This window comes from Tauraco erythrolophus, chromosome 4 (assembly GCF_009769465.1).
Source record: "Tauraco erythrolophus isolate bTauEry1 chromosome 4, bTauEry1.pri, whole genome shotgun sequence".
NCBI classification, from domain to species: Eukaryota; Metazoa; Chordata; class Aves; order Musophagiformes; family Musophagidae; genus Tauraco; species Tauraco erythrolophus.
The window spans coordinates 59,013,368-59,034,618 of NC_141468.1; the positions used below are offsets into that span (position 1 = coordinate 59,013,368).

At 47.7% G+C, this 21,251-nt stretch overlaps 1 protein-coding gene across 1 annotated transcript in view; it reads left to right on the forward strand.

Annotated features, from left to right (window-relative positions):
* MRTFA (myocardin related transcription factor A) overlaps positions 1–18,291 on the forward strand; it is an 88,290-nt gene extending 69,999 nt beyond the window's left edge. The window contains 20 exon segments of the mRNA XM_086610174.1: positions 5,231–5,266; positions 5,269–5,285; positions 6,868–6,889; positions 6,892–6,942; positions 7,601–7,762; positions 9,207–9,245; positions 9,248–9,381; positions 9,842–9,928; positions 9,930–9,998; positions 10,501–10,547; positions 10,549–10,697; positions 10,700–10,751; positions 11,106–11,245; positions 11,248–11,276; positions 11,561–11,626; positions 11,628–12,229; positions 12,268–12,676; positions 16,206–16,379; positions 16,801–16,861; positions 17,304–18,291. Of these exon segments, the coding sequence (XP_086466300.1) occupies positions 5,231–5,266; positions 5,269–5,285; positions 6,868–6,889; positions 6,892–6,942; positions 7,601–7,762; positions 9,207–9,245; positions 9,248–9,381; positions 9,842–9,928; positions 9,930–9,998; positions 10,501–10,547; positions 10,549–10,697; positions 10,700–10,751; positions 11,106–11,245; positions 11,248–11,276; positions 11,561–11,626; positions 11,628–12,229; positions 12,268–12,676; positions 16,206–16,379; positions 16,801–16,861; positions 17,304–17,803 (2,846 nt within the window). The 3' untranslated portion in view covers positions 17,804–18,291.
* The last annotated feature ends 2,960 nt before the right edge of the window (positions 18,292–21,251 follow it).

A 21,251-nucleotide genomic window follows, 5' to 3' on the forward strand; every position in this document is an offset into this window, starting at 1 on the left:
CAAAATTGTCCACAATAAGTACCAAAGAGACTAAAAAGCTAAGATCTATGTGGTAGGAATTTAATGAGATCCTTGCTGGCCAGCCCATCTGTGGTAGGAAAAGCATGTCCTTCTGTTGGTCATCTAAAGGTGAAGGGTATCAAGCTCATCCGTGGAACAGTAGATGTTGCAAATTGCAAGGTGGTTGCCTGAGTGAGACAAAAGTATTTACAACTCAGTGAGGGGCACCTGCTGGACTGTGCTGTCCCAAACCCTGTTGGTGATGCTATTGTCCCTTCTATTCTTTCACTAAACCATTTTTAGTGCTTGTTTGGTCATTTGTAACATCAGGCTGTTTTCCAAAGATGGATAGGGCAGTCTGCAGACATGGAGGCTGTGGTTCAGCAGCGTGGGGGGCTCCCGCTGCAGCGCTCGTTCCTGACTTTATCTGGCAGGGCAGTTTTTGCTCGGTTTTGCTGACACTGTTATTTGTGGAGCCGTGCTGTAAACCAGCATACCAGTCCAGGTTAAAATAACTCTTTCGAAACAACTGTGATCTGAGTCCACAAACCGTTTTGTCAGCATAACTGAGGGCTGATGTGCTTTGTCCCAGGCCTAGGTACAAGAACGAGGGCAGAAAGTGTCACTGCGATTTATTTAGGATGAAAATACCACACACACATCATGTAGAAACAAAATCAGAAATACAAGCAAAAGGTGTATCTAGCTGAAATTGGGCATTGCAGAAGTTATTTCTGCATTCTCAGATACCTCAGTAGCAGAGACATATAAAGGAATTTTTTTCTGCATACAGTGGGAAACAAAAACTCTCAACAGCTAATACGGTGGTTGTAGTTTGGCAATTTTTTTTCCTCTGGCAGCACCCTATTCTCATCAGGGGCTCACCCAAATTTTTTCTGGCAAAGCTAGTGAAGCTGGCCACACAGTTAAGATAGATCAAGGATTCGAACCAAGTTAACTAGTACCTCTTTTTGGGGAGGGACAAGTGCCATGGGGAGGTGCTGGAGTTACTTTATGGTGACAGTTCCCTATTACAGCTCCCTGTGCAGTACAAGTACAATTGGAGCATCGATAGCGAGGTAGAAACGTGGGACATGGGGGAGGAGGAGGAAGAGGTCATTAAGCTGAACCAACTACCAGACGAAATATTTGTTGAACTACCTCCTCAGGAAGTCAGGGTGTTAAATGTCTTTTTGCACTTCTTGTGTTTAGTAAGGTGCTTGACACGGGCTTGCCTGACGTTTTTGTACACAAGCTGGGACAACTTGAAGCTGCTTGTGCAACTGGTCAGAGAACAGTATTGGAGTAAAGGCTTGGTGTCAGACTGGGAGGATGTGTTGAGCAAGGCTTTTGGGTGGGGAGGGAGAAGATCAGTGTCTGATACTATTTGGTATTTTCAGTAATTTGATGTAAACAAGGGAACAGCATGTGCATATTTATTAAACTTCCAGGTTAGTAGACTGGGAGGACAGGATTGGGACTCAAAATGTTTGGAGAAGCTGAAAAGTGTGGGACAAAACCAAAGGAAAAAGCAGAGTTTCTACGTTTTGACATGTCTAGTCAGTGGCATGAATTGAGGATGGAGAGTGGCTGGCTAGATAGCAGCTCTGCAGAAGAGGATTGGAGACCTTTCATGGGTTGTTAGCCAAGCACAAGTGAACACGTTATGCATTTTATGTACACAAAAAAAGGCACACTGGCTGGGACATATAACTGGGAAGTGTTATTTAATAATCATTTAGCTCTATAAAAGTTGATAAAGCCTAGGCTGGAATATGTACCCAGTTTTAGACACTATACTTCAAGAAAAATTCCTTCAAATGGAAGGAGTCCAAAAGAGAGTAAACAAGCAAACATCTGGGAAATGTTATCTATAAGGGAAGGTTGAAACAACTGGCTTTGGTCATTTTGTATAACAGAAGACAGTAGGAAAGCCAAGCTTTTCTAATATATATAGATAGATGCAAAGAGGAAGAGGATGGATTGTTCTCTGTAAGGATTGCAGGCAAAGCAGGGAATAATAGTATAAATTGTAGGAAAGGAAACAGACATTTAGAAAGTTTTTTTATAGTAAGGACATCAATTCACAGGGATAATTTCTCTGCAATAATATTGCATTTTTTCACAGGTCTTCAAGAACAGGTTAGACAAACTACTGTAAAGAATAGTTTAGTATATTTTATCCAGCCTGAGCAGTCAGAAGGCATTAGGGGATTGAGTTTATTCGTTCCTATTTTCTGTGGGTTTATCTGCTGCTTCAAGTGCAAAGGGCCACGGACATGAATCCTGTGTCAGTGATAGCAGTGCTGCCCATGCCTACCTGATTACCGCTGCTTCTGCTCCAGCAGCTGAGCCACTCACTTGCATGCCCTGTCAGAATGAGCCAGAATAGCTGATACGGCCAGGAATAGTAGAGCTTTGTCAGTATGGGTAATTTTGAGTGCAGTGGATAAAGCAGCACTCAGGTGAGCAAGCCAGAAGGATACAGGGGTCAGGAATAGTTTTGCAGGCATCAGTACCAAGCAGCTGGGAAGGGCAGTGGTAGGAGCTGGAAAAAGGGCCTGTCTGCGTTGTAGATCTCCTGTAGAGCTTACCCAGAGCCTTACTGCTTCAGAGTTCTTCATAGGATTTTTCTTTTTTTCCATTTGCTATAGTAAAGTTAACAGAGTTGCCCCACAGCCCTAGGCTATGCAGTCATTTCAAAGCCAGAAAAATGTGTAAGGCTTAGTTAACTTCAAATGGAGTATGATTTTACAATAGACACCCTCTTCTGACGTGCCAGCCCCATCCTAGATTGCTGAGGGAAGCAGGGAAGGATTGGTGGCCTCTTGACATTTTCAGAGGTTGAATATCAAGTCCTCTGTCATGTTGCCAGCCCAGAGAGCTACAACCCAGTGCTTGTTTCCAGAGGACTAGTCATGAGAGACTGAAGTTGTTCCTTACAAGATTCTTCCTGTAGCAGTTTTGCATTACTTACTATTTAATGTGTATGTGATTTGAGGGAGGGTTTTTCTTTTCTTTCTCTTGGGGATTCTTTTTCTTCTTGCTTTGTTCTTCTGTTTGCAAGTTTTCTTGGATTACCTGTGAAAGCAGCTGAACTCCTGCAGTTGACTTTCCTGACCATTTGCTATGGTCAGGGAAATGTCACTTAAAGTTCATGTGCTGCCTCTCACTGACGGCAGAGGTAGGCAGGAAGAGGAGAGTAAAGAATTACTGCCATGCCTGCACATTCCAGTGGTAGAGAGCTTTTGAAGACTCAAGATGAGTCCTGCTTTGCCTGTCTCCAGGGTAGATTTTTATACCCATTTGTATATTGCATGGTATCTTTGCCCAAGTGTACCTGAACTTTTATTTCACTTTTCTGTGATACGCATACAATGAAAGAAATGCATGTTGAAGTTCAAGCACATGCATATTCACAAGCAGTTCATGTGAAAAGAGTATTTCCCAGTGTTATTTGTTGCTTGGTTTTCATTGAAGTGTGATGGTCAGACTGCCCAGAAGTTGATGTCTCAGCTAGCCAGTAAAGTTTTTTTGTCTTATTTTTGCAGTTATTGCAAAACCGAATCTCTACCCTTACTTTGGTTTATCCCAAAGTGCAGTCAGTGCACTCCCTTTCACAGCTTGCATAACTTTCTCTGGTGGTTTCTCTCCATAACCAGCTTGTACAAAACTAGCTTTAATCAGAACAGAAACTATTTGCCCTTTCATTGTAGGGGCACTCACTATGTGTTCCCCTACTCATTGTAGGGTACTTACTCACTATGGTTAGTTTTCAATATTGTCAATTTATTGGACTAATTATTCTTCGTTCACTTCTGTAGTCTGAATCCCATCCATGATGCCCTAGTGTTTTCAGAATTCCTGGCATATAGACTAAATTCTACTTTTTACCCCATTGATTTGAACCTAGAGGGACTCTGTCTATATTTCACAGAACCTGTGTCTGTCTTAACATTTGTCTTTGGCTATTCCATTTTATAATGTAGGAAAGAGTTTAGAAGTCTACACATGCATTAGAAGTAGTTTCTTACATTGGATTTATGCAAGGGCCTTTTATTTTTTAATAGCCTTTTGAGATTTCATTATGAAGTTACATGTGGAGAATATTAATCATTGGCTTAAGCAAAAAATAATATGAGTAGACTCTATTTCATAGGACCTAGATGCAATACTTAGGAGTTAAAACTGCAGAAGTTTAGATTTCTGTCTTCAAAAGACAGTTTTAAATATGAGGAGTATTTCAGAAATATGAAAATAAATTAATGTTTCCTTCAGCTAGTTCTGAATACAAGCTGCAATGTGATTGAAAAAACAGCTACTTGCAGAGTCGGGAAAACCATGAAGAGCTAGTGACACTTACCCTTGCTAAGTTAGAACTAATGTCACCCTCTTTCTCCGGTTTTACCGTGGACGTGAGCTTTGTGTGCTCTAGCGGAGCCAAGCAGAGTGAGAGATTCCTCCAGGGTTAGTACGGTCCTGGACAGCAGAGGATCAGTTTCTTAATACGTGATCCATTTTGGCTCTGGTTTTATAGTGGGCCTGAGGAGGTCTGTTATATGGAGAGCTACTGTTAATTCCTCAAGTCTTGGTTTTCTGTCAACAGACAGATGTACTTTCCTGTCCAAGTGTTCCTGTTTTCACAATAGTTTCTCTTACATGGAGCAATGTAAATGTCCTGTGGACCTGCAGAATTATAACCAGCTTTTGCATGTACACAAAACACAGGTGCAGATTAAGGAAAGACTTGCAGCTTCCTTTGACATTAAAAGGTAAGTAAAGAGGATTTACAGTTCATTAGAGTCCTCCTCCATCCTTCCAACCATTTCATGTATCTTCGATGTTTCATTGCCATTCCCTTACTAAGGGTCATGGATATTTTACTCCATGTTGAAGCTTGTAAAAGGCATTTGTTGGGGGGGCTGTTTTTGACTCATGCTCTTGAACCCACTTTTGTGAACAGTGGTTAGTTTGGCCAGAATTGTAACGCATATAACTTTCTTCAGTAGCCTACAAAAAGTCCAGGTCAGCTCCCGTAGCTCCTGTGCTGTCAAATGGAGTATGTCAACTCACATTGCTTTATAACCAGCTGGAGATCTGGTTCAGTGTGTTTGAAGATGCAGGAGGCAGTTGCTGTGGTGTATTTGTTAACTTAGTTGGCCCGAAGGGACGTACAGTAAGAGAACTTCCATCATTCTAATTCATTCTCTAAATGTTTTTCTCTCAACAGCTCTGAAAAGTCCAGCTGCATTTCATGAACAAAGAAGGGTTTGGAGCGGGCCAGGGTAAGAAGTGATATGCTCTTTGATGTTTTGAGGAAGTCAGGAGTAGTATGTTCTTATGTTTTGGGCATCCTGTAGCTGTTAATGAGATGCAGAAGGAAAATATTCATATCTGGATGTAACCACAGTGCTATGCAGCCAGAGATGTCTTGGATGGGCTGTTCTTCAGCTTGCATGTGGTGGTGGTTAACCCTCAGTGAACTATTCGTGCCTAAAACCCATTGGATATGGTGCCTGGATTTCCCCTGGAGTCTTCTTTCTGGAAGTCACTGATCTTCTTCCCCACTGTTCATATACTTTATATTTTTATTTTGTGGTGTCTGTTTTGCTCTTAAATGCTTCTATCATGTGGAGCTCAGTTCCACCTTTGAGAAAGGTGTATGGTTTCTCTGTTACCTGCACGTGCACCTTGTTTATCTAGGATATTAGAAATTGAAAATTTAGTAGAGAGGATCCCCCTAAAAATCTTTTAACGCTGAAATCACACAGACTTCTGGCTCTATAGAAAGAGGAAGTGTCACACTTCATGCAGCACCTTTGCTAACTGGGAGGTTTCTTGATTTCTGTTCCTCCAAAGGCCTCTGGGGATAGTTTTTTTTTTCTGATTAGCTTACAAGGGAATAAAACCTGTTATGACTGCTGGGCTAACTTTTGTTTTAAAAGTGAAAGCAACTTAAGTAAAAAAAAAAACCCTATGATTAAAACCTGTAACGGAGTGTTAGCACTTTAAACTCTGTGGAAGGATTGGAACAGTGGACTTTGCATTAAGACCAGTGTCCCAAAGGCTTTTGCTTCTTCCTCCCCTTTTTTCTTAAAACTTTCTTATTAAGTTAACGTTTTAGTGTGGGCAATTGAGCAAGCATGGTGCAGTTTTCTGATTGATTTCAATATTATTTTCTCTGAAGGCCCATTCTGATGGCTGATACCTACCTGTCTATTACCCACTGCTCCCAGATTCCCGTCTGGCTGTGTAAAGGGTGACGTGCTCAGTCCAGACAGGGTCATCTCTGTACATTTTTCTGTAGTGCATTCTCCAAAGACAGAGCTAAAAGCAGTTCTGGAAATTAAATGGGTCTTGTCATAGCATTCGCATTCTGCCTGCCAAGGGAGCGCATGGGGTCGTTAGCTTAACAAATAACATATCTTTAAACAAATAAAAGAGTATGCCCAAACCACAAGTCAGCCCCTAATGCCAGCAGTATATGAAAGTATTTGCTGCAAACAATGGAACTAGTGCATCTATCTTTAATGTAAAAAGAAATGCCTCGAATTTCACCCTGACACAAGTTAGTGGTGTTGCATAAAAGGGGGAAAAGAGGACTTCAGCTCTTGAGGAAGTCCTTTCCAGTTTCTCTTCTGTGAGGCAGCAGTGCACTCTTATATTGAGGTGATGTACAGTATGAGGAGGTCATCTTTAGAATAAGCTCATTCTGAGACAGAAGATATGCCCCTTCTCTGTTCTGTGTTTATTTAGATCTCAGTAACAACTAAAGATGGTTGATTCTCTTGTTTGTGCTGTTCAAGATTACCTCACTCTTGTGTCTGATCAACTAAAATTGGTCTTGCTTGTCTATTTTTGCTGCAGACAGAGGACTATCTGAAACGGAAATCCGGTCCCGGCCAGAGAGATCAGAGCTGGTTAGGATGCACATTCTGGAAGGTATGGCACGTTCTAAACAGGAAAACATCAACAATAAACTTTATCGTAATTATTTATTTAACAGCATGCTATTTTGCCTCTGACCCCAAAGTCTTTCTTTCAGTTGGGATCATGCCTGTTGCATGATTTCTTGGGAGAGATTCAACTCTGCTTGCAGGGAGATTCTCAGAAGAATCTGTTAGTGAACTCAAAATTGTGCAGTTTTTTGTAGCTGAGCAACAATGAAACGGAATGACCGTGGATTGCTCTTCTACTAAGGGAAACCACTGTAAAATATCCAAGAGGGAGTGAGGCAGATTCAATCTAATCAGTAAGCACCTCAGTTTCAGAGAGGGAGTACTATGCTGCTGCTGCTGAGTACTACATCTTTGGGCAGAACTGAAAGGGAAAAGGTGAAGGAGAATTGGGTGACATCAGTTTGAGAACAGTGAATTTGTCCTATTCTGGAGTCACAAGGGCTACTGAAGTTCTCTTTATAACTTAAATGTACATAATATCTATAATATCTTTATAATGCGTAGTTATCTATTGTTATCTGCAGTTATTTTTCTGCACAGTTATCTACAGTTACCTTTCTGAGTAGAAGTAAAATACTGCTGAAGTGCATAGGTGGACCATTGCTGGATTGATGCCATTTTATTTACTTTCCCCTGAACAGAGACCTCAGCTGAACCCTCCTTGCAGGCTAAGCAGCTGAAGCTAAAGAGAGCCAGACTGGCAGATGACCTCAATGAGAAGATAGCGCAGAGGCCAGGTCCCATGGAACTGGTGGAGAAGAACATCTTGCCTGTGGAATCAAGCCTGAAGGAAGCCATTATAGGTAAGGCCAGAGGAGGATCTGTGTTGAGGGCATGTCCGATAGGTGGCTGGGGATTTCCTATCAATTCAGCTGCCATCTAAGGGAGTGCAGTCCCATGGTTGGTCTTGCTTTCCTGTCTCAGAATCACAGCCTTTCAACCCCAAAGATTCTGAAAAGCAGAACTCCCTCTGGCCCAGATAGTGCTACAAGACATAAATTATAGGAGTAGGGACATCCCAGAATAACGTGAAATCAATTGCCACCCTGAAGTCTTGAAAGACTGTTGAAGATTGCATTCCCTAGATTCTCTCCTTAAAAATCCCTCTCTCGATATAACAGTCAGCAACCTTGGTCAGGGAGAACCCACTGAATTACTCGGATCAGGGAGAGGAGACAGAATATAAACAGGTGTGATGAAACAAAAGCTGTCTGTGAACTTAAAAACTTCAGAGGATTCAACCCCTTTAAAAATAAACCAGAACAGATGTAAATCATGCCAGTGCCATTCCAAGGGCTGAAAGGAATGCTGAGGAATAGCCTTCCCACTGTCTCAGCAGTGCTCTTTCCCGTGTCCCCACACCGAGCAGTCTGTCTGTGGTTATACATCCCTCAAACATGCACAGCTACTTTTAAAGACAAATGGGACACAACTGTGAGCAAGACAGAATACTTTTCGTGAAAAAGGAAAAGGACAGTGTTGTGGGAGAACCTGACCTGTCTCTACTATTGCACAAGAAGTGGTTGAGGAAGAGAAAAAGTGAACTTGTGAACTGGAGCATTAGAGACATGGCTTCCTTCTGACTTTGACATCTCCCTGGATTTCTGTTGCTTTTATGTTAGGTGCAAATAATAGTGTTTTCCTGCCTACCAGGATTTATTTGAGATAATGTGATCTAAAAAACATTAGTGCATCACAAATGCCCGCTCAAGGGAATTTATCTACTGAACATGTAGATAGACAAAAATACTAATAGCAGTCAGGGCCACCACTTAATCTGTAGCCCTTGTTGCTTATAAGACTAGAAGACAATTTGGGATTCTGTCTTGAAGAGGGATTCTACCTTCCACTACACAGGATGAACGCCAAAGAAACCATGACTCAACCTTACACTGTCTAACCTCCTTCTTTGGTGCCAAATGATAATCAAATAAGCCGTGCCACAGATCTGGGTTTGGGCAGAGTTAAGTGGCTCTTGTTATACTTCCTGATCTTGTCTGGCTAACAAGCAAGGGACATGGTTCACCTCAGACTGCATTGTTTTATTCTACTGATAGCAGAGATGAGTGTAAACACTTAAAACTGATCCAGTTTGGGTTCTGTTCTTTCATTTTTAGTCGGTGCTTTAAGCACAACTCAGACACAACTCTCTCTCGGTGCCTTCATTATCTTTGTGAAACATGTAGTGTCAAGTGAAGTAATTTCTTATTCCACTTCAAAGACCATAGTTGATGTTTGTGTTTCTAGTTGGACAGGTGAACTACCCAAAGGTTGCAGACAATTCCTCCTTGATGAGGACAGCAGTGACGCCCTCTCCCCAGAACAGCCAGCCAGCCATGAGTCCCAAGGGTCTGTCCCATCGCCGATGGACTCCCGGATTTGTGAGCCTCTCCCTAGCACCACTGGCACATCACTAGCTCAGGTGAGAATGCGGTGGCCTCCTGCAGTGCCCTGGAGCTTCACAGCTACGGCTGATTTGTGACAGAGGATCCTAAAAACCTGAGACCGAAGGATCCATAAAAGATATAGTCAGTGAGATTTCACAAGGGGTCTCACTCTATGTGGTATTGGTGGAGTCCTCTGGTTATTCAGAAGCCCCTGCAGTGGTGCCATGTGGGGAAGAGGGGCAATCACTACTTGGTGATTCAGCCTGCTTTGGAGTGCAACTGGTTCTGGCGGGCAAAGCTGGGAGATAGAGGTGTGGGATTTTGATTCCTTTTCTGCCCTAAGCAGTTGTGCTGCTTCTCAGGGACAACTGAAGCAGTGGGTTTAAAGGAGTCTAATTAATGACTTGAAACCTGTGCTGCTTCCCTGTAAATGGACACTTCCTGCACTTTCTTAAACTGTTTCCCTCCTCATTATGCCTTTTTCTGTCCCTGCAGGGTACGTCCCAATTGCAGATCAGCGCAGATTCCAGTGAAACACTTTTCCTACCTGAACAGCCACCTCCGCCTCTGCCACCTCCACCTCCTTCTGCCTCCTAGTCTTACGAATGGAGCAGCTCTTACTGCTGCCAAGCCCCCACCAACGCTCATTAAGGTACTGTTTTGGCTGATTCTTCATTGTTGTAGTCTGAAGAAAGATAAGATGGTTACTCTGAAGAAGGATTTGCAGTTGGAAGTATTGTGTTAACAGATGCAAAGGAAGAAGAGCTTATTTCTCACTAGTGTCTTCCTCTGACACTAGTTGTAACATATTTAATAAATTTTTCTGTTCCATGATGTATTCATCTTCTGTAAATGGATCCTGAATGCAAAACGTTTTGAAACAATCAGCGTTATCCATAATTAGAGTCAGTGAGTCTGCACTGGATAAGCAAGTGATCTGGTGTGCTGGGAAAGATGAATGGCTGCCTTTCTGTGATCTGTGTTATGATGCTGTGACTATACTGTTGCCTGCATTAGAGAAGCATGGAAAGACCCTGAGGTCAAATGTGTAGAATTTCGAAATGAAAATCACAGTGTGTGTTCTGGTTTATGTGGGGTGTTATGTTATTTCAGTGTTTCCATTCTTATTTGCTTCCTCCTTTTCTTCTAAATAGCAAAGCCAGCCCAAGTCTGCTAGTGAGAAATCGCAGCGCAGTAAAAAGCCAAGAGTTGAAGCCGAAAGTCAAGAAGCTTAAAATATCATCAGTATATTCCCCCGGACCAAAGCAGGACAAGGGAGCCCCTCCCATGGATTCGTCCTATGCCAAAATACTGCAGCAGCAGCAGCTCTTTCTCCAGCTTCAGATCCTCAACAGCAGCAGCAGCAGCACTACAACTATCAGACCATCCTGCCAGCTCCACCAAAGTATGGGTCCGAAATGGCAGCTCTCTCTTAGGAAGCACTTGCTTCCCCCATGCTGTTATCAGACATTGTGTTCTGGGGTGTGAGGTGTGGCGGTTGGGTGTCACGCACTCAGTCTCGTTAAGTTACAGTGGGCTGCAAAAGAGGGCTGGTGTCAGCTGAATCAGGGAGAAGTAGCCGAAGTGAGTTGGTTGGCCAAGTAAGGGGCATGGACATGGTCAAAGGCACTGGTATGGTTTATGTCTAGGTTGGCACTAGTGACCCAGATGTTTCTGAACGTATATGATTGTTAACACTGAGGGCCTCTGGTGCCTTCCCACCTTGGTTTTGATGCCTGTGTTTCTTCTTTCCCTGCAGGCCTCCAGGAGAGCAGCAGAGTAGTGCCAGTGCCCCTGCTGTACGCAATCTCTCTGCCACAGTCAGCAGCGCATCTTCAATATCCTCTGGTTCCAGTGGGCTGATGCGACAAAACAGTAATGCTGCAGTGGGCAAGCCTGGCCTCTCCCTGCCAACCTAGATGAGATGAAGGTAAATGTCCTGTGAAGCTGCACAGCCTTTTTTTTTCCATTGTTGGGGGATGAGAGGGCAGCACTGAACAATGTTGCTGCGCCAGAGCAGGGCTGAAGTGGACCAATGAGAATGAGTGAAAGCAGCTGGCATTGCTACCCTGCAGTCTGTACCTGAGGTGCAGGTTTGTTGCAGGTTGGAGGGTCAGTTTAATCCTTTGCCCTATGGCTCTGGTAGCTCTTAGTAGTTATTCTCTTCAAAGTGTATGTTCTCCTAATGTTGACCTCTTTTTTTTCCCCCGTCAGGTAGCAGAGCTGAAGCAGGAGTTGAAGTTGAGGGCCTTGCCTGTCTCGGGCACAAAGACGGACCTGACTTGAGCGTCTCAGAGCTTACCAAGAGCAGAACGGTGCAGCCAGCCAAACAACTCCCGCTCCCAAGCCCAGCACAGCAGCCATCCTCCCAAAAGCTGCTGAAGTGGTGGTAGCCTTCCCAGCTGCCAGGCTGAGCACAGGGCCAGCCCTGGTCACCACTGGCATTGTACCAGCAGAAGTAGTTGTGGCCACAGTCACCGGTGGTGGCGTGATGAAGTTTGGCAGCACAGGCTCAACTCCTCCTGTTTCTCCAACTCCTTCTGAGCGCTCACAAATGAGCACAGGAGATGAGAACTCGGCCACTGGAGACACCTTTGGAGAGATGGTGACTTCACCCCTGACCCAGCTCACTTTGCAGGCATCTCCAGTGCAGTTCCTGGTGAAGGAAGAAAGCTCCAAGTCTGCCTCCTGCAGCATAAATGCAGCACCCAGGTCAGAGCAGTGCAGTACTGGTAACAGCAGAGATGCAGAAGTTAGGGACAAAGACCAGATGCTGCAGGAGAAGGACAAGCAGATCGAGGAGCTCACCCGCATGCTGAAGCAGAAGCAGCAGCTGGTCGAGATGCTTAGACTACAGCTAGAGCAGGAGAAGCGCTCTCAGCAGTCACTACCAGCCTCAGCGGCTGCAGGAGAAGGAACAGCCCTTGCCTCCAACCCAGCAGCATTTGGCACCCAGGTCAAGAGTGAAACGGTTTCGTGAGTTGCCAGTTTGCAAAGCAATCCAGTGGCCAAACAGACCAATTCAGCCCTGCACCAACCGCTAGCCAAATGGACACTTCGAATCCAAGCCCAGTGCCAAAGAAAGCCATGATGGTGAAGCAGGAGGTGCCAGCTGCGGAAGCAGAGCCACCGTGCCAGTCCCACAGCCCGCGGCTTGTCCTTGGTCAGCAAGGGAGCACCCTGAGCGACCTCATCAAGGGCACCCCTCCCCCCACCCTCATCACTGACTCCACAGGGACCCACATCGTCCTCACCGTGACCAAGCAGAGCGCTGAGAGGCAGGGCCTCTCACCCCACGGGAAGGCAGGGAGTAGCTGCCCGACCTTGCAGGTAGGCAAGAGTTAGATCACGTCCCTGCTGCAGTCAGTTGGGTTCCTCTCTCCCTCTTCCTGCTCCTATGGTTCAGGTTACCATAGGATGACTTAACGTGGTGAAAATTCAATGCAGTAAATACTAAAATGGCTGAGTTGCTTGCTACGATGGATGGTAGTTCGTGGCTTTGTAAAACAGAGCGGTGTAAGCAGATCTTCAGCAAAAAGACTGGAATTCGACAATGATGAACTGTGTACAGCAACGCACGATTGACTGTGTGCATCACAGGCTGTTCAGCATTCTTCCAAACACACGGTTCTGCCTTTTGTCCGGCAGGATCTCGGGCTTGGAGGAGAAGGGTTTTCTGCCACATTTCACTAGTTTTTGAAAGAACAACTATGCCTGTGGTATTAAAAAAGAGCAGAGTGTATATTTCACCTCTTGTCCTTTCATTAGAGAGATTGTAGTTGGAATGATAGATAGGTCACCTTGTCTGCTGAGAGCTGAAGTCAGACCCTGGGAGCAGACTGTTTGCTTTTGAATGCTCTTTGTTTTAATGCATGTCAGTATTTCAGTGTTAACAGAGTCTTTCATCAGAGGTGATCTGCTATTCCCCTGTTGGTATGAGCTCAGCACTTAACAGAAGTGTTCTGAGTGTTTCTTCCAGGAAGGGATAAATATATCCAAGTTTTATGGCATAAGTCAAACCCCAGCATCTTCCATGGCATCAGAGAAGATTTTCATTCTCTGCTGCCACGTTTCTTGCACCTTCTGCAGAGCAAGTGGCAGTGTCTGCCATCAGGGGCAGGCACGGATCAGGCTGCATTTGCTGTGTAGCAGGTGAGATGCCAGTCAGCTGCCTAAATGTCAGCATCCAGTCTCACCCTGGGGTATCAAGGGTGACACTGGATGCTATCTCACCTGAGCTCCAGCCGCCGCTCCAGAAGGACACAGGTCCTGTCAGGTCTGCCAGCCCTTGAAGGATGTCACGGATAGCCCAAGGATTTAGAATAGCACTACCTCCTCTTTTAGGACTCTGAATCCCACTCCAATTTGATTTCTCTACTTGGTGAAACAGAATCATTGACTGAATTTCCTAAAGAATAAAGAGTGAGGAAAAACAAACTTCATAAAAAGTCCTTTAAGAAACACAAGCCTTGCTCCATGTTGTGTTTGGGGAATAACTTCTCACAGATGCTCTTTTCTTTCCAGAGAGTACAATCATTGCCCGCTAAAACTTCCAGCCAACCGCCGTGTCAGCAACCTGCCAGCACCCCTCAGGAGCCCACGCAGGAGCAGCCGCAGCCCCACGCAGCAGCAGCAGCAGCAGCAGCAGCAGCAGCAGCAGCAGCAGCCGCCCAGAGGACTAAATCAATCTGTCAGAAAGGTAGCTCGCTGCCTGCTCACTTTTCCTCCTTGTTTTTATTTACCTGCTGCAGGGCTTTGTAGCAGCGGTGGGAAGGGTTCATACACACACGCTCCTGGTCAGAGACTATCAATCACAGCAACTGAGATGTCACAGCAGCTTCTGCCACAGCTTGCAGCTGCGGCAGAGTTTGGTTTTCAGCTTGAATGTGGCAGCAGAAAGGGGTACCTGGCACAGCCTCTCCATTCCCCTGCCTCCTGCTGAGCTAGCTGTGATGGAGAGTCCATCAGGCATGAGGTTTCAGGAGCACTAAGTATCTGTGAGGTCTTCCCCTATGGGCACACTTAGAAGTGACGTGGAGGCTTTACAGCAAGGAGCTCTGGACTAAATCCTTACAATTTACTAGCTTCTGCCCTTTGGTCCCACCAGATATTCTGGTGGGCAGAATATCAACTGGTGTTTTAAAGAAGCATTGTCTATCAGTTAAAAACAATGGGAGGCCAGAGTGGGCAGCCTTGGTTCACAGTGGTGTCCCCAACTCAAGGAGGGCTGCTAAACTTTAAAGGTGGTCACTGCTTGGGGAGAGGGTGGTGTGGGCAGTATGTCTGCTACCGAAAGTGGTGTATGAGCTCTGAGAGGGACAAAAGAATGTCACCTTTTGCTCTCTGGTACTGATCAACGTGCTGTGATTTCCATTCTCGTGCTTTGAGCCTATCTGTTGGTTATTTCTGTGTGAAGTGCAATGCAGATTCAGGAAAGAGAGCACCTCTGGCTTTACCCGTTCTCCAGGTGATGGCTGTAAAGAGGTTCTGCTGTGCATCTCCTCCCTTTCTAGCCCACATCAGGGATGACTAAGCTCTCTCTAACATGTAATTAAGATAAGATACAGAAAGATTATGAAGAGTTTTTAGAGCTTGGAGGATCACTTCTGAGTCAGATCCTGGAAAGGATACGAAGACAGGAGTAATTTCTAATGGGGTCAGAGTGGGATATCCACTTTGCAAAGGGTCAGTGCCCTGGTTTGCTTTGAGACCTTTGAGGAAATGCAGAAGGTAAAACAAAGGCACCTTTTCCCTCAGACTCCTGTAGCTTGTGTGCTGTGGAGGCATCTGTAGTGACTCCTCTAATCCTTTTTCCTTGCTGTAGGGTCAGAAGCCAGGCCTGCAGGTGGTCATGGGGCAGCTGCCCTACACCATGTTGTTTTTCTCAGCATCTCCAAACCTGCAGCCCTTCTTTCCCAACTGTTTCCACAAACAGTCCCTGAAAACTGGTGCTCCTGGCAAAGCTGGCCCACCCAGTGTGTTGAAAAAGGCACTCTCCCAGCACATCCCAGTGGCCTGTGCCGCCACAATGCCAGCTTCCAGCCCCTCTCCAGAAGAGAGTGGACCCCAGAGCAGCTCTGCTGGCTGGGTCCTGGGGTCACTCCTCTACCTCCAGGACACAGAACAGACAAACAGCTTTCTGGGGAAAACAGGATGGGGAAGAGCATCAACACATACAAGTGTTGGAACTGGCATTCAGCTACTGCTCCAGGGGAGCGAGCTTCAGCATGAGCACGCGTAACTGCTGCAGACCCCGTTTTAATTTTTCTTACGGCCAACTGTGTGCTGACTCATCTGGTAAAGCTGAGTCACCAGCACCACTTCCTGCAACCCTTGGGGTTTCCTTTGGAGGTCTCTGGTGCTGCTGAGTGCTCTGGTGCTCTCCGCCCGCCAATAGGCTGTGAAACTTGCTGCTAGTGAAACTCGATTGTGTCTCCAAAGCAGGCACTGCAGAGAGAAATGAGTAAAGATGGGTCCTGGATACATTGCACAGAGTAGGCTGAACAGAAGGTAAGTGCCCTCTCTCTCCAAAGTCCCAGAGGAATCCCCCGCTTGGACAGATGAGGCTCTCCCCATCCAGGAGCAGTCTGGTGGTGGTTTGTGGTGTGGTTACTTAAGCTTTAGAAAAATCAGCAAAAGATTTCCAGCTGTGAGTTGGAGGGGAAATCTGTCTTCCTCCCCTGCAGGCAGGGCATAGTGCACAGAGTACATGGAAGAAGCCAGGCTGCTGGGAGCAGAGCAGTGCAGACCTCTGTGCAGCGCCCACCAAGAGAGGGGGTGATGGTCTCTCAAAGCAGCCACGAGACAGGAGTTGATACGGGCTTCCCCCGATCACTCTTTCTGCCTTTGTTCTAAACAGCTCTCATCGCAGCCTGGCTCTCCTGCTGCCCCTTCCCCACCCCAGATGGACCTGGAGCAGCCACAGCACACGTCGCTTTTTGGAACTCCTCCACCTCCTCTCCCTGTTCCGTCGGTCCCAATGAAAGAGCCACCAGGCTATGAAGAGGCCATGAAGCAACAGCCAAAGGCCCAGGTGAGAGCAGTTCTTCTCCCTGGTTTCCTTGGAGAGCAGGTGAAAAGTTGCCATTGTAAATCTGCGTAGATTCCTGAGCTGGGCCAGTAGTAAGAGCATGGAGACACAACATCCCCTTCTAACTGTGCCTTCCTAGCTGAATTCCCTCTGAGGTGTTTGAGGCAGATCCTAAACCACAGGTAAAGATCCCAAGCCACTCACTGCTTGCTGAGTGTTAGTACAACAGTTGCTGACTGTACCTTCCCGCCCAGTAACAGCTTGGAGTTACAGAGGGTTCTGGTGCCATGCCTCTGTGTGCTCATTCTCACCAGATAGCAGCCCCATCCCTGGGGTGAGGGAGCAGAGCCAGCAGCCAAGGGTGTTGATGGAAGTAGAAGCTCCCCTGGTGAATAGGAAGCTAATCCTGCACTCCTCTCCCCAGGAGAACGGCTGTTCCAGCCAGCAGATGGACGACCTGTTTGACATTCTCATTGAAAGTGGAGGTAAGCAGACAAAGCCAGCATTTCCCATAGTCTTTGGGTTTGAGCCTGGGGATTATGGAGTGCTGAGAGGAGAGTCTCTTGTGGCCCAGGTCTTTGCTCCTGCATCCCTGCTAGTGCTTTTAGCATTGGCAGTAGTCATTTAAGGCACTGAGGGAGATGTCAGTCAGGCATTAGTACAATACAAAGCTTCTTGGTAGCTCTGCTGCATCAGATCTGGCCACATGTCTTCTGAGATACAGTCAGAGCTTGAGTTCCCCAGAGGTGGGTTGAAAACTCCCCATAGCCAGCCAAGTGGGTACAGGATGAGTTTCCTTATCCCAGCTGGTGGTCAGTGATGGCTCAGTTTGGAGGAGTCCCTGTTGCCCTGGTGGGTGGGAGGGGTCCTTCCAGTGTTCAGCCAAGCTTTTCCTCACCCTGGCCTGCCCGGTTGTTCCCTGTACAGAAATTTCTGCTGACTTCAAGGATCAGTCGTCCCCAGCTGGGAAAGAACCACCTGTAGCCCCAGCCTGCCCCTCACCGCCCAGCAGCCAGCAATCCTCAGAGCTGGTGGTGCCAGTGTCCTTGTGGCAGCCGGTGCTCGTGGGCCGGCTGGAGGACTTCCTGGAGAGCAGCACTGGCCTCCCACTGCTGACAGCAGGCCAGGATGGGCCGGAGCCCCTGTCCCTGATTGATGACCTCCACAGTGAGATGCTGAGCAGCTCGGCCATCCTGGACCACCCACCTTCACCTATGGACACCTCGGAATTGCACTTTGCTCACGAGCCATCAGGGGGCAGAGCCCTGGATCTGGCTGAGTCTACCTTGGACAGCATGGACTGGCTGGAGCTGCCGGGGTGGCCCGTCATGAGCCTGGCTCCCCTTAGCACGGCAGCTCCCAGCCTCTTTTCCACAGACTTCCTTGATGGACACGATCTGCAGCTGCACTGGGATTCTTGCTTGTAACTCTGTGAGCAGAGACTGAGGGAATGGGAGTGGGAGGGCACAGGCATGCAGGGGGAAGAGGCCAGTCACCTAAAAAAAAAAAAAAAAAAAAAAAAAGGAAACGAGCTCCTAGTATGTGTACTCCTCCCCCAACAGTGTCTCTCGTGCAGGAAGCTGGCAGTGGTGGCAAAGTCAGACCCGCTGCTTGAGTCACTGCTGCTGGGGGAGGAAAGAAGAGGCTGCAGGAGCTCCAAGGTTGGTGGCCTCCTGCCACCTCAGTGCAGCCTGACCCAGCTCGGGTGAGAAGGGAGCCAGCAGCCCCTCTTCCTCCAGGCAGGAGCAGCGATGGCAGCGCAGTGCTGCCAGGCATGAGTTCCCTCATGCCTCGCAGCAGGACAGAGCACGACTGGGTGTTAACCCTTTCCAGAAGCAGCATGCTGTGCCTTGCTGGGATTGGCAAATAAAGGGGGCTGCACTCCCCTGGCGGTTGGTTTAAACGGTTGCAAAAGCCCCTTCTATCTCCAGAGCAGGACACAAAGGTGGGAGTGCTGCCCAGGAGCCTGAAGGCCTGCCCTGCGACCCACCTGCTGTCTGTTAGGGAGGATCTGATCTGCTACAGGGCTGGGAGAAGCCGGGCAGAACAGGCACCTTTTCCAACCGTAGCCAAAGGGAACCAGGGTTCCCCATCAACCTGGTAACATCTGAGCTGGTTTCCCAAATAATGCTGAGCTTGGCAGAGGCCTGCCTGCTTGCTTCGCTCGCTTTGGGCTGCAAAACAGATTTTTAAGGTGCTAAAATCCAGGTCCTTACATGTTAAATCTGTCCTTCGCTGACGCAGACCTCTGGCTGTGCCTGGAGTCTGTAGCCTTCAGGCACACCCCTCTTGTCCCCGGCTTCCACAGCACTCAGGACATCCCCAGGTGAGCAAGGCTGTCAGCCCGTGCTGGGGACAAGGAGGTGTCCGTGTGTCCTGGGGCACAGGCAGCAATGAGCAAACATATCATTAGGGGCCACGTGCAATCTGTTTCCTGCCTTCAGCAGTGCTGTTGCCTCCCTCGAGCTGGTGCCGCAGGGGAAAGGAGAAGCTGGGGATGGCAGACCCAGCAGGCAAGGAGGGGGAAGTGACACTGCAAACTGCACAACACAGGTCTTGGTGCAGTAGTGTGACTGAGGGTGCCTTCCTGGGGCGACGTGGGAGCCTGAAAGCAAGTAACGGGCAGCTGAGCTCTGCTCTTCCTGCTCTCCAGGCCTATGGGATAAAAGGCAGAAGCAAATGGCTGCTGTCAACTGCTGTCCTGTGTCCAGACAGCCTGTGCCGGCAGGGCCCCAGGCTGTTGCTTTGGGGTGGGTGCTGACTGGCAAGGCGGTAGCTGAGCGCCCATGCCGCCAGAGCCAGGACGATGCTGTTCCTTGTGCAGGGTTGTGCATTGGAAACGCAGGCCTGTGGCTTCCTCCTGTGCTGTTACTCCCGTCACTTTTAAATTCCTGTGTTTGTTAGCAGCAACACACCACTGTGTATTTACCAGGTGAGACTCGGCCGAGCTGTGCCCCAGGCGGCCGCCTTTCTGCACAGTCATCCCTGCTTTGGCCCTGAGCTGGCTCCAGGCTGCTCGGGCTGCGGGAGGCAGTGGCTTTTTAAAACATACCCACTAAGGTGCTGACCCTGCTGAGGCAACAGAAGGATAAACTGCCATCCTGTTAATACCTCCTTGAGGGCGTTGTCCCCACCTTTCCCCTGCGCAGGGCTGCAGTGCTGCCTGCTGGGGGGGGGGTGGGTAGGTGTGGGTGGGCACACACTGCGCCCCTCCCCTTCCCTTTTGCTCTTCTCAGGCAGCAGCCTTGCCGCAGGGGTGCGGGTACCTCGGCTCCATGGCAGGGCAGGTGAATGCCAGCCCTGCACAATGTGCTCGCCATCAGCCACTAACATGACAACCAGCTGGGGAGGTCACACCTGTTTTGCAGCTGGGAGAAACTCCTGCTTTCCTGAGCCCTATTTGCTTGTTGACTGCATGGGGAGCCACTTTCTTAGTCATTTGCAGGGGGAGCCTGCTGGCAGCTTCCTTCCTTTCTGCCCCTTCCCTCTTTCCAGTTGTAAGGAAGTCAGAGCCTCTTACCTGCCTCCCTCAGTGTCCGGGTTGGATGGAGTGAGAGGCTACTCCCTTCCCCACCACCCCATCTGCTTTCTGTTGCCCAAGTTACAGTGTCATGTCCTAAAAATCAGAATTACTGGGACTGGTGGACACGCCCCAAACCCTCCCAGTGCAGCCCCTCTCCATTTTGGTGGTTATGCCGAGTGTACTGGAAGCAGCAAGTGCATTAGTTATTGCCTTACAGAGCTGCCCCCAGGGCGGCTGCCCAGCCATGGGACCAGGTGGGCACGGAGGCAAGTGGTGGCTTTGGCTGCAAGTAGTTGGAGGATGGGAGGATCTTGCAAATGCTAAAGGGAAAAAGTGAGGCTGCCTGTTTGACAAGCAGAATCAGCTTCTTTTAGCCCACAGTGACCCATAGCCCCCCCCACCAAAACCAGCTGTGTGATTTCTTTTGTACAAATAATTACCGAGCTGCAACCAGTAAAAAAAAGAATGAAATTATCTAAGTGCAGTGAGCTCCTAGAGGAAGGTGGGAACACTCCACTTGCAGTCCTGGCCTGACCCAGTCACAGTGCCTTGTGCTGGGCCAGGCACCCCCGTTTGCGGCAGAGAGATGCCAATGCCTGCTACTGGTTTAGCCCTTCCCCGGATGGTACACAACCATAAGCCTCACCTCCTGAGGAACCAGCTAACCTGCCAGAGCCCCTCTGCACAAGGGGCTTGTGCCAGGAGAGCGAGCCTATGCGCAGGGGCAGAGGGGAAGATGGTGCCTCATCCCAGGATATTTTAGAAAGTCTTTTCCCCAAGCAGTGCCCAGTGCAGGCTAGCACAGTTCTCTGCTTTCTTACTATTATTTGTTTGAATAATAGTTCAATAGTTCTTTGTCAGAAGAGGTATTCTCCTGGACATACATTTTTGCACCCATTGGGGAAAAAAACGAAGTCTAATGTTCTGCCTCTACCTTGAATGTACTCCTGAATCTTTCTGCTGTAACCACTACTTGTTTGTAATGTGTATTTGACTAGCACGCGCTCTCCCTTCCACTATGCAGCAAACGGCGAGGGGCGATTGGCACCATCTGAGACGGATGGTGTTGGGGCATCTGATCCAGAGCAAGTATTCAACTGGAAAAGGATAAAAGTGACAAGTTAACAGGGGGGAGAACGGATCTTTAAATTGAATTATTTTTTCAGTTACAAATATTTGAAAAAAAAAAATCCATTTTATTAAAAAAAATCCAAACAGCCACGTGCTCAAAAATTTCTCTGGCTCTGCTGGTGGGAGGGCTTGGGGCCACTCTGCCTTTTCCAGCTCAGGGTGGGTGATCCCTCTGGGTCTGTCTCAAACCTGAAAAAAGGAAGCTTGAGTGGTGGTGCCTC